Raw genomic sequence first — 13,794 nt, 5'->3', positions numbered from 1 at the left:
GCTAAGCGTACCATGTGGTACTTCCCACATATCACACAAGGACAAAAAATGCAACTTATAAAATAACAAAGAGCAATAATGAAACATATCAAGATTCAAGTGTTACATTGTGGGGCCCCCATTTAATTAATTATTAAAATATAAAAATAAGTGAGATAGAAAATGGGTAACCGGGTTACCCCTTCATTTTTTCCAAAATGGCCAAATCGACCCGACAAAAACCACTTTATTCCCTTAAAAGGCACGAAAAAAAATTAAGGACCTAACGGGCAAAATCGTAATACATAGTAGGGTCGTTGCGTCATTTTCCCAAGTTTATATAACAAAAGTCATGTTGAAACTAGAACTCATTACTACTTTATTTTTATATGTTAATTTTTCCTACTAATGTATTTTACTAATTATAGCATTGCACTCTATTTGGGCAGATGAATGTTGGAAGCCTCGCTATGGAGAATCTAATCATTATGACCTATCATAAAAAATCATACCACACCCATCCAAACCAATACCAACGACACAAAGGGGTTTTCTCTAGTTATAATAAAGTAATATGCATATCACACCCATCCAAACCAATACCAACGACACGAAGAGGTTTTCTCTAGTTATAATAAAGTAATATGCATGCATATATTTTTGTGTAATAAGAATAACAAAATAATAATAATAATAATAATAATAATAATAATAATAATAAGTATCAAACAACAATAAATGATAAATATAATAAGTATATTTTTCTGAAAATTCAAGTAGTATTATTAAATAAAATAAATAAATAATAAATATAATTTTTATATTTATTATAATAAAAATATAATAAATAATTTTATATAATGTTAAAATTAAGGAATATAACTAGACTTTATGATGTGTTTTTCTATCAAAAGACATGGGCAACTAGATGTAACACCAAATTAGTATCATCTCATTTACCACATAAGCAATGATGTTATAACACCAAGTGAGGAAATGATCATCATGTTAAGAGCATGTTATAACAACTATTAATTTTCCATGTCATAATTTCTTTTTTATTTTTTTTTTCAAGTTTTTTTTTAAACTAAAACAAATATATTTTTATAAAACATAATATTTAAAAACTAGAAAATTCATAGCATTAAAATCAGATATAACATCCAAATTAAAAAAAAAACATTACAAGACAACAATAATACATAATTTAATTTTCCTAAACAATACTATTCATCATCATTACCTTCGAACATATAATCCACCAAGTCTTCTCGAAGTTGTCTGTGTTTATGTGCGTCCTGAATATCAACAACTCTATGCAAATATTCTGTTGTTCCTGGTTGAAATTGAACGTGTCTGGGCTTCGTTGGGATATTATGTGTAATATTCTGTCCTAGCTAGATCTTCTACGACCATATTATTCATTATGATACATGCATACATAATATATCGTAGTGTTTCTAAGTCTAATGGGCGTGTCGCATGTTCAACTATGTGTCACTTCGCCTTAAGAACTCCAAAAGCATGTTCTGCATCCTTACGTGCTCCTTGTTGTTGTCTTTTAAAAACTTTATCTCTTGGTTCGACCGGGTGGCGAAATGCCTTGACGAACGTGGAATATGCACAATATATTCCATCCGTAAGGTAATACCCAAATTTGTATTCGTTTTCATTCACTGTGAAAAGAGCGCCCGGTGCCTTTCCCGACAAACGATTATCGAATATTGGTGACTGATCAAGGACATTGACATCGTTGTTGGAACCTGCAACCCCAAAAAATGCATGCTAAATCCATAAATCTTGGGAAGCAACAACCTTTACTACCAACGAAGGCGATCCGTGATGACCACTTGTATACCGCCCTTTCCATGCTACTGGACAGTTTTTCCATCTCCAGTGTGTGCAATCAATGTTTCCAATCATTCCTGGAAACCCATGTCGTTCTTCATGCGCCGCATACAATTCTTGAAAATCATGCAACAAAGGTTTCCGCAAATATACGTCTACAAATGTTATAACACCTCTTGACAATCGATAAAAACTCTCACTTGTAGTTCTTTCGGACATTCTCACATAATCGTCCATTGTATCGGGTGACTCCCCCATAGCCATCAAACGAATCGCCGCAGAACATCTCTGCAACGTTGTAAACCCTCGCCTACCTCTAGCATCATATTGCAATTGAAAAAATTCATACCTAACATATATATTATGTAAAAATTTGTATTTATTTTGTGATAAATAAGTATTAAAGTTAAACAAAATATACTTGCTTTCCAAGGCGTTGACGATACGTAGGAACACATTCCTACTCAAACGAAATCTTCTTTCAAACTCATCTGATCCGTACACACAATTTTCTGCAAAGTAATTTCGATATAGACGTTCGGCTTCAGCCTCGCGATCTCTTTGTAACATCACACGTTTTGTGAGTAGATGGGTTGGGTCTGGTTATAGCATCTCGTTAGTGTAGCACTGATACATCATAGTGAAGAATATATCGTCACTGTCATCGTCAGACGAGTCGAAAGGATCCATAACTTTTTTGAAGATAATTGAAATTGTATAGAGAAATAGAGGAATTGTGTGAAAAAAAATTCTGATATATAGTAGGTATTTAAAGGTAAAAAAATAACTAATTATTTTTTTTTCAAACGGTAACTTAACGTTAAAAAAAATCCCAATCAAATTTCACATTTTCTCTCGTGCGCGTTACCACCGTAGAAGAAAAACGCCTTCATAACGAGAAGGGGGGGGTGTTCCCCCCGTTATACCGCCGTTTTCATATAGCTACGTTGGCAATAACGTCGTTTTTATGGCCCGTATCGGGTGCTCTTAATTTGGGGTATTTATTTAGTCATTTCCCAATAAAATAAAAAGGGAAAATGACCCAACGACTCTATTATGTATTTAGATTTTAATCTTTCAGTCTCTAATGTTATTTTCGTGCCCGTTAAGGGAACAAAGTTGATATCGACCTGCTTTTTTGGTCACTACGACCAGGTTAAAGTTGATGTGGCTTATGATTTGGAATATTTTTAGTTAAAAAAGAAAGAATAATAAAAAATGGGGCCCACCATCTCTCTCTCTCTCTCTCTCTCTCTCTCTCTCTCTCTCTCTCTCTCTCTCTCTCTCTCTCTCTCTCTCTCCATGTCATTTAATTGGTACTCTACCCTCCCCTAAGTCACACTCCATCTCCTTCATTATCTATTTCACGCATGTAACGAACGAAAGGAAAAAAACTGCAATCCTCTTGATCAACTTTTCGAATAGAAAATAAAGTATGCAAAACGAAAGGTGATGGTGACGAAAGACTTACTGCAGTAGTAGAAGACGATGGTGGCTGGAATCACGGTGGCAGCTACAGATGGCAGCTGTAGTGGTGGTCGGAGGTTGCTCCAGTAGCCTCTATTGCTTCGTTCTTGCTTCTGCTCGGCGGGGATGACGAGAGGGAAGAATGACGGTCGATGTCAGGTGGTAGATGGTCAGAGTAGGGGCGTTCCAACAGTCACAGCGGTAGTGGGTGGTAGCTCTGCTGTCCGGTTCTTTTGGCGTCCTGCGGTTCACGACGAGAAAGAAAGAGAAGGTTGCAATGGCAATGGCAACGGAGGTGGTTTGGGTTGTTGTTCATTGGCAAAAATGGTGAAGAGGTGGTTCCCGGTGGTGTTCAGTGGTCACAATAACAGTAGCAACACCACTCATCGGTGGTGGTTGGACTTATTGGCAGAAGTGGGGTCGCTCGAAGTGGCACCGATGATGGTGATGTTGTAGTGGTCGAAGATGGAGGTGGGTTAATATGGTGGTGGCAGTCGACGAGCTCACGACCATCTCTTCCTCTTGTCATTGTACAAATTCGAATGGGTGGTGGTGACGCTGATGTGGCCGCTAACAAGTGGTCGGTGACAACAACAGTTGGGGTGTGGGCGCTAACAGGTGGTCGGTGACAACAACAGTTGGGGTTGCTCCGGTAAATAAGAAAAAAGAAAACAAAGATGGTGGGTTGTGGTGGTTTCATGGTGGGTTTTGGAGAGAGAGAGGCCCCAATTTTGATTATTATTATTATTTTTATTTAAAAAATTCCAAATCATAAGCCACATCAGCTTTAACCTGGTATATTAAATCGTAGTGACAAAAAAAACAGTTCGACATCAACTTTGTTCCCTTAACAGACACGAAAATAATTTTAAGGTCCCAAGGATAAAATCAAATTACATAATACGGTACCGCCAGTTACTCATTTTCTCAAATAAAAACACCGAAACACGTGAGAATTGTTACGTGACCGGTGTAGCGGTGCTAGAACCCAAGCCTCCCTCAAACACGGCACACTTCCCCAAAACTGTACGAAACTCGAAGGATCTTCACCAACCGGGGCTTAACACCCGGCGCCACTCCCCAACTCCTGAGTTGCCGCCGCTTTCTGCTCTACCGGCGATGAACACTCTTTCTGTCACTCATATTTCCTCCGCCTGCAGCTCTTCTACCCTCCCAAAACTCAAACCTTTGTACACACTTCATCATCACCCTTACATAAACATCAACCAGGTCATCTATCTTTCTTTCTCTCAGTTTATTTTATTGTTGTAGGTGCTTGATTTGAGTTCTGAAACCCTAGCTCTGTCCGTATGTGTCCGTGTGGGTATTTTTTTTTCTATAGAAGCGGAGAATCAGAAATGGAAGATGCAGGGCGGAGTTAATTCACGATGCGCCGTTCGTCGTTGCTATCGGCGCGTGTGTGCTCAACTCGTTGGTATTTCCTCTTCCTGTAAGTCCTAACGACGACGAAGATGGTGAGTCGGTGATCGATTCAGCTGATGCAAGGTTCGCTGTCATGGGGATTATAAGCTTCATCCCTTACTTCAACTGGATGGTGACCCCACCCGACCTTTCTCTTGATTAAGAGTTCATACTCTGTACATGATCTTCATTGTATTTGTTTTTGATGATTGATTGTTAATTATGTCATCTTATTGTGTGTAGAGTTGGGTTTTTGCTTGGATGGATACTGGCGATAAACGTTATGCTGTATATGCCATCATTTACTTGGCTCCATACTTAAGGTTCTTAAACTTGTCATTTACTTTTTGATTTTGTTGATTTTGAATTGAATTGCTTCATTTCATATCATTCAGAGGTGTTAATTGTTATTGATCTTCTATTTCATATTGAATATTTCATTCCTTTTTTTATCAGTAAAGTATCTATATTCTGCAAATCCTTTTGTTGTTGTCCATTTCTACTTGGGGTTAAATATAAGATCAGAACAGATTGAATAACCATGTTGGTTGCAATTGCAGGACAAACTTATCATTGTCACCCGATGAAAGCTGGTTGCCTATTGCAAGCATTCTTCTGTGCATTCTTCACATTCAGGTAAAAGCTCTTCCAAGCTCATAGTCACCATAACTACATCTCTGTCATGTTTATACTTTATAGAGCTGATAAGTATACAATTGGCAGTTAGAAGCAAGCATCAAGAATGGAGATCTTCAGGGATTCCAATTATTTAATAGAGCTTCAAGGAACAAATTTTCAGAGAAAGATGTGAGAATCTCAGAACAGGTACTAACTGAATAATTTAATTTCAAATATTGGTGATGGGGTGAAAAGTTTTTTTTTAATTAGGGGAGAAGAAAAGATGAACAAAAGTTGCCTTCTTCAAATGATGAATCAAGAAATATGATTAGTGGTTGGGGAATTCCTAAAAAGCCTGCTAAAAAAGCTGACCATTTGGATGAAGAAGGAGATGAAGGGGAAAAGCACTAGATCAGATAACATTTTGTCTATCTCACCATGGTGATAAATGGTTGTGAAAGAGTGTTTTAGTTTCCACATTTGTTCAAAATGGTGTTTGTTGCTCTTAAACTTCAATCACTATAGCATTTATAATTTGAGACATGAACAAAGTTATGGTATTTTTTTCTGATTTGGAACTTTAGGTCTACCACTGTGAAAAGAATTTTTTGATTTTATTTTCATTCATTTGTTTTCTTATTTTGGGTTTTCTTAATTTATCTATTTCTACCACTGTGAAAACAAGGGATAATGTCAATAATTTTTGTATTTAGTTACTGTGAACTGTTTAGACCTTTCTTACACGATTGTTTAAGTTTTACCAATATGATTTGTAACAATAGGTGTTTTACTGGTTAATGGCTCCTTTTTAAACGACATGTCATCCCAATGTTGAAAAAAATAAGTAACTTGAGCAAAATCGGTTACATGGCATGCATGTCAATTGTCAGCTTTAATATTTTATTTAAACAGCTCTTTACAAAGGTGTTATGCATTGGAATCGCTCAATTTTTCTTGATGATCACGTGGACATTGTGGATACCCTGATTGGGAAAGTACATGTTCATTAACAAACAATTTCAACTAAGTAGGTTGAATAGCATCCAAAAACTTGAAAAAGACGATTTGTGAAAATGCTTTACAGTTTTGAGAAACTAAAAATGTTCAGCAAACAAACATTTCTATTAAATAGACATACGATCGAAATGATCCAAACATATTATAGAATATAGATATTAGTCCACACATATTTTATGTACTTGGTCTCATGTTGTATCACATATCTTCTTGTATGGCTGTTAGGCCCATTTATCCTATAATTGTATATTTATATTCCTATAATGAGAATCTCCCGGATCACTTTTGTTGTTGCAAAAATCACTATAGAGGTTGAAACAAGCCCCAAGAGCTTGGTTCCAACGATTTCCCGCGTATGATATCACTCCCGATTTTACTCGTAGTAAAATCGATTCCTTGCTCTTTGTTTACAAAAGAGCAATGATTTGACATATTTGCTCCTATATGTTGACGCCATCGCTTTGTTTACAAAAGAGCAATGATTTGACATATTTGCTCCTATATGTTGACGCCATCATCTTGACCACTTCATCAACATCTAATCTTCCGTTAGTGCTTATGACGTCCCTTAGGGAGGAGGGAGTCATTCCCTCCCAACCCACTGAACCCACTGCCACATCACTTTTTCTCTTTTATTTTTCTTCATCTTTCCCAACCCACAACACACGGAAACCCTATCTTTTTGAACCCACTCAACTCACTCAATTAAAAAAATACAAAACAATCAAAGATAAAATCTTAATTAGCAATAGAGTTACCGACGGTACCACTCCCGCTTCAACGGGTTGGTTAATTGGTTTCACGAACTCACTTCATCATCTCTCTCTACTTTCCCTCTCTCATTTTCTCTTGTACCATGTGTTTTAAAACTTGTACCTTAGTTGTTTTGTATTTTTTTAATTGGGTGGGTTGAGTGGGTTGAGAAAGATAGGATTTACGTGTGTTGTGGGTTCGGAAAGATGAAGAAAAATAAAAGAGAAAAAGTGATGTGGCAGTGGGTTCGGTGGGTTGGGAGGGAACGACTCCCTCCTCCCTTAGACGTGAATTTTCTATGATAGGTGTGGGCCCTCTTAATTACTTCCTCGACGTTGCAGTCACTAAAAGACGACATACATAAATTAGTTTTTAACGAGACTAAGGGAATAAACAACATTTTTAAGTGAAACGAAGGATGTGGGGGAGGAAAAAACATGCTCGTAGCCATAAATTGGAAATTTTATTACCATTTCCGACGATAATGTGTTTGTTTAACTTGCTCAAATTGAAAAAAACGAGCGATTACCTTGATCGCTAGGAGTGCAAGGATATGGTTAATTAGTAAAAGCGGTATTTGTATTTAGCGGTCGAGAATTGAACACAGGGTGAGCTATTGGTGACGGGAGGACGAGACTATGAGCCTGTCGACAATAGGCAAGGCGGGGCGGTCTATGGATGTTGGGTCTATGCTCACGATGGAAAGGGTGCCTAAGACCGTGGGCGATGCTTGTTTTGGTTGGGGATGTTTCGTCCATGCCCACGACCACCCATATTGCATCTAGTTTGCCTATCGTGATCATGGAAGGAGGATATGATAGTGTACGTGGTGGTAGGGTTATTAGAGGCGAATTTAGCCTTGCGGGTTTCTTCTAAAGTTATGTTGCCTTTAACTTCATAAAACGGTGGTAAGGGGTTGGACTGTCGGATCAAAGTGGCAAACTCATAAAGGGTTCGATAAGACCAAATACTAGTTGAAGCATGAGACAATGTCGGAAACCGGTGCACCAAGGTTCTCAAGTTGTTCAAACAAAATTTTAGCTCTATGAAATATGAAGAGAAGTTGGAAAATTATTTGAGACGGGTATTTATGAATTGATGTTCAAGATAAACGGCTCTGGATTTTTGTTATCTCAAAAGATATTGAAAAGACGATCACATGCTTGCTTGGCAACAAAATCAAGTGTGTGATTAGTTTGGAGAAGATCAATGGATATTGTACCATAGATCTCCTGTAGGACCATATCATCAAGTCGGTGACAATATTACTTAACGGCGAAGGGAGTGTTTGGTGGAAACGAGAGTAATAATATGGCTAAGGACTTGGTATGCATGACAGTGGAATTTAAAGTGTTCCGACCATGACGTGTATCAGCGTGTCTCCATCGCTAAGGTGATTGAGATAACGTTCTAGATATTAGAAACGGTAATTGTTGGGCGAAGCAATTTTCAGCCATGAAAGATTATGAGGTGGAGAAGGGAGGCTAGGTTGTGCAGAAGGTGGATGGAGGAAGAAATATGGTGATTGCTATGAGATGGTTGAGGGTGCCTAGAGGAGAAAGGCAAGTAAAGATGGCAGTTGTTAAGAGAGAGCCTGCGTGAGGGCAACAACGTTGCTGCTTGGACGCTGAGTAGGTAACGAAGCCGACCAAGGATACCATCCACCCCTAACCACTATTGCCATAAGGAGAGAAGATGCAACTGTTGTCGGACATGCCGCCTATGCCACCACCCCGTCTATTGTTTTGATTTCCATGGTTAGGAATGGAGCCCTGATTATTATGATTAGCATTTAAAATCATGGGGGCAAGGCATTGTCATGATGAGAGGGTTGAATTAACCGGTTTTGCACTTGAGTCATCTGTTGTTTTTCGAGAGCGAGCGTGAACCGCATTTCCAAGAAAGGTGGAAACTGGGACTTATAAAGAATAGTGGTGGAAATATGATTATTTTTCGGTGATAACCCATTGATGGATGTAACGTCCCGTTTCTGGTACGTATTTAATTCATTAAATGTCATTTTATAAAATCTACTCGACGAGTTGTAGCCCTAACTCGTCGAGTAGATGCCAGGTTTGGACGCGGGTGTAAGTGACCTACTAGGCGAGTCCACGCCTTGACTCGACGAGTAGGCCAGTCTGGGGGAAACCCTAATATTTAGGGTTTGCACCCTATTTAAGCAACATTATAGGCCCCTTGTCCAGCCTCCATCACCTCCAGAGCAGTAATCCCGAAACCCTAATCCTCCATAAGTGAACTTGAGCTTTTTTTTTTTGTGATTTTGAGAGTTATTTGGTGTATTTGAAGCTTGTGAGAAGAAGAGGAAGAAAGAGGACTTCAAGAGAAGATTGTAGATCCAGGAACAATATCAACTTCTCTTCACTTTCTGGTAATCAAGCCTCATACTTGACTTGTAGTTTCTTAGATCTCCTTGTGGTCATCTTTATAAGGTTTTGGGTCCAAGGAGCTTGATCCTTGGGACTTGGACGTCCCAAGTCGATTTACACACAGATCTGGAACCTTGGAGGGTCCTCATGGCATAAACGTGCCATCTTTATGGCCATGAGAACCCCAAGAATGAAATAAACCCCATTTTTGGACCTTTGAGCATAAAAGTCCCATGCATGAACGTAAAGTTCATGACTTTACGTGTTATACCGATCTTAGGAGCCTAGATCTACCTTCTGGATGAGTTTTGCACATCAGAAATCGAATTATTAGACTTGGACATGCATGGACTCGACGAGTCGTTCTTGGGACTCGGCGAGTCGTGAGTTGGTTCCCAAAACTGTTATGACTCAGAGGAACCCATTTTAGTTCAGAAGGGATTTGGATGAGTCCAGGGAAGGGACTCAATGAAATGGACAAAGCCATGGATCTGGAAACCATGGGACTCGGCGAGTGCAGGAACGTACTCGACGAGTCCAAGGCCATCTCCCAACTCATGAAGACGGACTCGACGAGCTGTTCATACAACTCGGCGAGTCAAAGACTAGACACGTTCATATGATGAAGATAAACTCGACGAGTTAAGGAGGAACTCGGCGAGTCAGATGAAGATTGTGTTGGATTAGTGTCTAAGCCCGTAACTATATTTGGTAAGTACTTGACCCGGTTGTGCATGATCCTTTTGGGTTGCCTTCACCATAGCAACTTGACAGGGTGATTTATGAAGAGAGAGAAGATATTATGATTTATTAATATATTATGAGAATAATATATTAAAGGAATAATCATATTATTTAATTAATATTAGTCATAGATTAATTAAGAATTAATTTGGTGACTAAAAGAGATTAACTGAATATAGGGGACTGAACTGCAATTATTGGATAATTGAGTTATTGGGCTGGGAAACCCAATGGAGCAAGGGTTGAACGAAATTATGATGGGAGTCCATCATATTTTCGTCCATGGCCTTAATCCAGAAGGTTCCATGGGCTGCTTGGTGATTAAGTTGTCCATTAGGGTTTTGGCTGAAACCCTTGAAGCTCACAGTATAAATAGACCCCTTGGGTTGTGGAAATCGACTACACTTGCTTCCTTGGAACCCTAGAGCCGATTTCATACCTCTCCCCTCTCTCCAAATCATCCTCTTGCTAGTTTGTGTTTGTAAGCCATTAGAGGAGTGACAATTGTGACTCTAAGCTCCAAGACAAGAAGAATCAAGCAAGCTACAAGAGGTAATCATCTAGATCTGAGTTTCTTATGTAAAATTTGAATCGTATACACTAGATCTAGGGTTTGCAAGACTTGTATAAATTGCATGTTCAATAGAGAAACCTAGATCCAAGCATTAGGGTTTGCATGTGCACATAGGAAAGTTCTTATGGCTCAAACCCATCAGTGGTATCAGAGACTTGATTGGTTTCTATTGTATTGATGCCTTGTTTATTTGTTCAAGCTTTGAAAAATTGTTTTTTCTGCACCCTGACTGACAGACTCGGCGAGTCCCATTGTGGACTCGACGAGTAGGATGAACTCGACGAGTCCAAAAGGGGACTCGGCGAGTCGGAGCGTCTGTCAGAGTGATTTTCGGGATTTCTTGCTGTTTTGCTTAAGGATTCTTACCTAAATCGTTTTGGTTCAATAAAATCCGAATTTTATCACCTGTTTGACAATATCCTTAACAAAACAAAAAGATAATTACCAATTGTTTAAATAATAAATTCCTTATTTGATAATAATTGATTATTTGAATTAATTGTTGAATTATCTTGCAAGTAATATTGACTAGGTCAAATTTAGATAATCATTAAATTAATTGTTTAATTTATATTATTTTCTATTTGATCCTTTGTGTTTTGAAAAGTTCAAAACTTGTCCTCAAGTTTTGAAATTTAAATTTTGTGATTAAAAGTTTAATTTGAACTATTTAAATTTCAAACCTTAGAATTTTACAAGTTTTAAAATTCAACCTTATACTTTATAGTATTATAAGATTAATATATATATGTATAACTTAAATGCTAGTCTTACCGTTAGTAGGCCTCATTCATGAAGCCGATCTATAAGGGGGTATAAGGTTATGGCCTATAAAATGGCCGTTTAATGGGTGTCCATTCTCACCCACCGCTTCCTTGATTGGTGGAGGGTCGTTAGCCGAACGGGTAGGATAGGGCAAACTTTCCTCATTTAAAAGTATAATGAATCTATATAAAGTAACTAAATGTTTTTACAAAATTCCCAATCTTAGTTACTTTAGGCAAAAGTGAATTTGATGCAATTCCATGAAATTACACTTTGTACCCTTGCTAAGACGTTAATGGAGCGTGTGTGGTTAACTGACACATTAATTGGGTTCTAAGCAAAGGTGGCAAAGGGTGACTCATTGTTTGTCATAGTTCGATGGAGCGTGTGTGGTTAACCGACACATCGAAGAGGTGACTGTAACAATGAGGGCACCATGTACATTTGCATGGTTATTCACACCCGCTTTGTGATCATCGGCATCCCAGTCACAAACTAGAGGGGCATATCAAGATTTAAACATGCCATTGAAAAGTTCAATGAATCTCAAAAGATCTAGGAGTTTTTCAATACGTTTAAAACTTAATCTCTTTTTCGTTTTTCATGGTGGAGAATTAGTGAATCGACATTCACTTGCCTTCAAATTATTTACTTGTTAGATTACGGCATCCCTTTTCTAATTTGTGAATAATATTGTTGGTTCCTAGCCCTAATTTCTCATTTGGGTGATTAATTGGGGAAATTTGATTCTAATCAACTTTGTTCTTTTTCCTTTTCAGATGTCGAACGCAAACAACAACACTTCTGGTTCAAACTCCTCTGGTTCGTTCTCACTCATGAACTTGTGTGGGAAAGTGATCTTTGATGGGACCAATTTCAGTAATTGGATCCGCAACATTCGCATGGTGAATCGCTACGAGGACAAAGAATATGTCCTCGATGAGAAGCTAAAGGAGATTGACATCGACACTGCTACCGCTGAAGAGATCGCGGCCTATGAGGCCCACGAGCGTGATGCCACAAAAGTCCATTGCATCATGCTGGCGACTATGACTGTAGAACTCCAAAAGTCCTATGAGGACAAGTACCCCTATGAGATGCATCAAGATCTACTGGATTGCTACCACCAGAGCGCTAGGCAAGAAAGGTACGAGATCATCACTTCGATGATCACTACCAAAATGGGTAATGGAGAGTCCCTTACCGCTTATCTGCAAAAGATGCAGAGATATGTCGATCGCCTGTTGAAGTTAAATGTGAACTTCGATGAAGAGCTGGCAATTGATATCATCCTTCATTCCTTGCCTCCCTGCTATATCCAGTTCCGCATGACCTACCACATGAATAAGGAAGAGGTCTCTTTGAGCAAGCTTCAGGGCTTGTTGAGGACTGCTGAGAGCAACCTCAAAGACAAATCTGTTGCATCAACTCCAACTCCCGCTGCTGCCCCTGTCTTGGCAATAGGGCAAGGGAAAGGTAAGAAGAGGAAGGCTCCCTCAAGGGGCCACCACAAGGGAAATACCCAAGATGACACCTCTTCTAGTGGAACCAAAGTTGGTTCTGCTAAACCCAACTCAAACCCTAAGGAGGCAGAGTGCCACTACTGCCACAAGATAGAGCATTGGAAGAGAAGCTGCCCAGAATATCTGCAGGCTATCAATGATGGGAAGATCAAGTAATCTTTTGCAGGTATTGACACAATTAAATCTAATGGTTTATCACATGCTACTTCTTGGGTTCTTGATACATGATGTGGTTTTCACATATGTTCTGATTTGCAGGGACTAAGAAGAAATAGGGATGTGGAGCATGGAAGGATGAATCTGATCATGGGAAACAGAAGAACTTCGACTGTCACCAAGATTGGAGTATATTCCTTAGTGCTTAGTAATGGATTAGATTTAGATTTAAACAATTGTTGCTATTCGCCAGATATGGCAAGAAACATCATTTCATTTCATGGTTTATATAGACAAGGTTTTAGATATTCTTTTGATAATGAAAAGGGTTCTATTTGTGCTTATCTTAACAATTTTTATATTTTGAAGCATTTCCTTGTAATGGAATATATGAAACTGTGATGATTGTAGATAACTTAGGAAATGATGTGTTGTGTGTGGATTCTTCCAATAGTATGGATAAAGCATGCTTGTGGCATTGTCGTCTTGGACATGTCAACAAGAAACGCATAGCCCAACTCCAGAAGGATGGAGTGTTGGA

The 13,794-nt window shown here is 38.6% G+C and overlaps 2 protein-coding genes across 2 annotated transcripts; one reads left to right on the top strand and one right to left on the bottom strand.

Moving 5' to 3' along the window:
• Positions 1-1,476: 1,476 nt before the first annotated feature.
• Positions 1,477-2,397, bottom strand: LOC145163379 (uncharacterized). The gene is made up of 3 exons (XM_079082223.1): positions 2,249-2,397; positions 1,827-2,176; positions 1,477-1,742 (listed from the first exon to the last, which is right to left on the bottom strand). Exons 1-3 carry the CDS (start codon positions 2,395-2,397, stop codon positions 1,477-1,479), a joined length of 765 nt encoding a protein of 254 aa, XP_078938349.1.
• Positions 2,398-3,420: 1,023 nt separating this feature from the next.
• On the top strand, positions 3,421-5,957 carry LOC145163378 (uncharacterized). Its single transcript, XM_079082222.1, has 7 exons — positions 3,421-3,746; positions 4,149-4,524; positions 4,637-4,849; positions 4,960-5,039; positions 5,277-5,352; positions 5,440-5,541; positions 5,605-5,957. Exons 1-7 carry the CDS (start codon positions 3,421-3,423, stop codon positions 5,743-5,745), a joined length of 1,314 nt encoding a protein of 437 aa, XP_078938348.1. The 3' UTR covers positions 5,746-5,957.
• The last annotated feature ends 7,837 nt before the right edge of the window (positions 5,958-13,794 follow it).

Source organism: Lactuca virosa, chromosome 3 (genome assembly GCF_052849685.1).
Source record: "Lactuca virosa cultivar CGN04683 chromosome 3, Lactuca_virosa_CGN04683_v6, whole genome shotgun sequence".
NCBI classification, from domain to species: domain Eukaryota; kingdom Viridiplantae; phylum Streptophyta; class Magnoliopsida; order Asterales; family Asteraceae; genus Lactuca; species Lactuca virosa.
The sequence above is the reverse complement of the archived record's forward strand: the minus strand, read 5'-3'. Positions and strand labels throughout refer to the sequence as shown.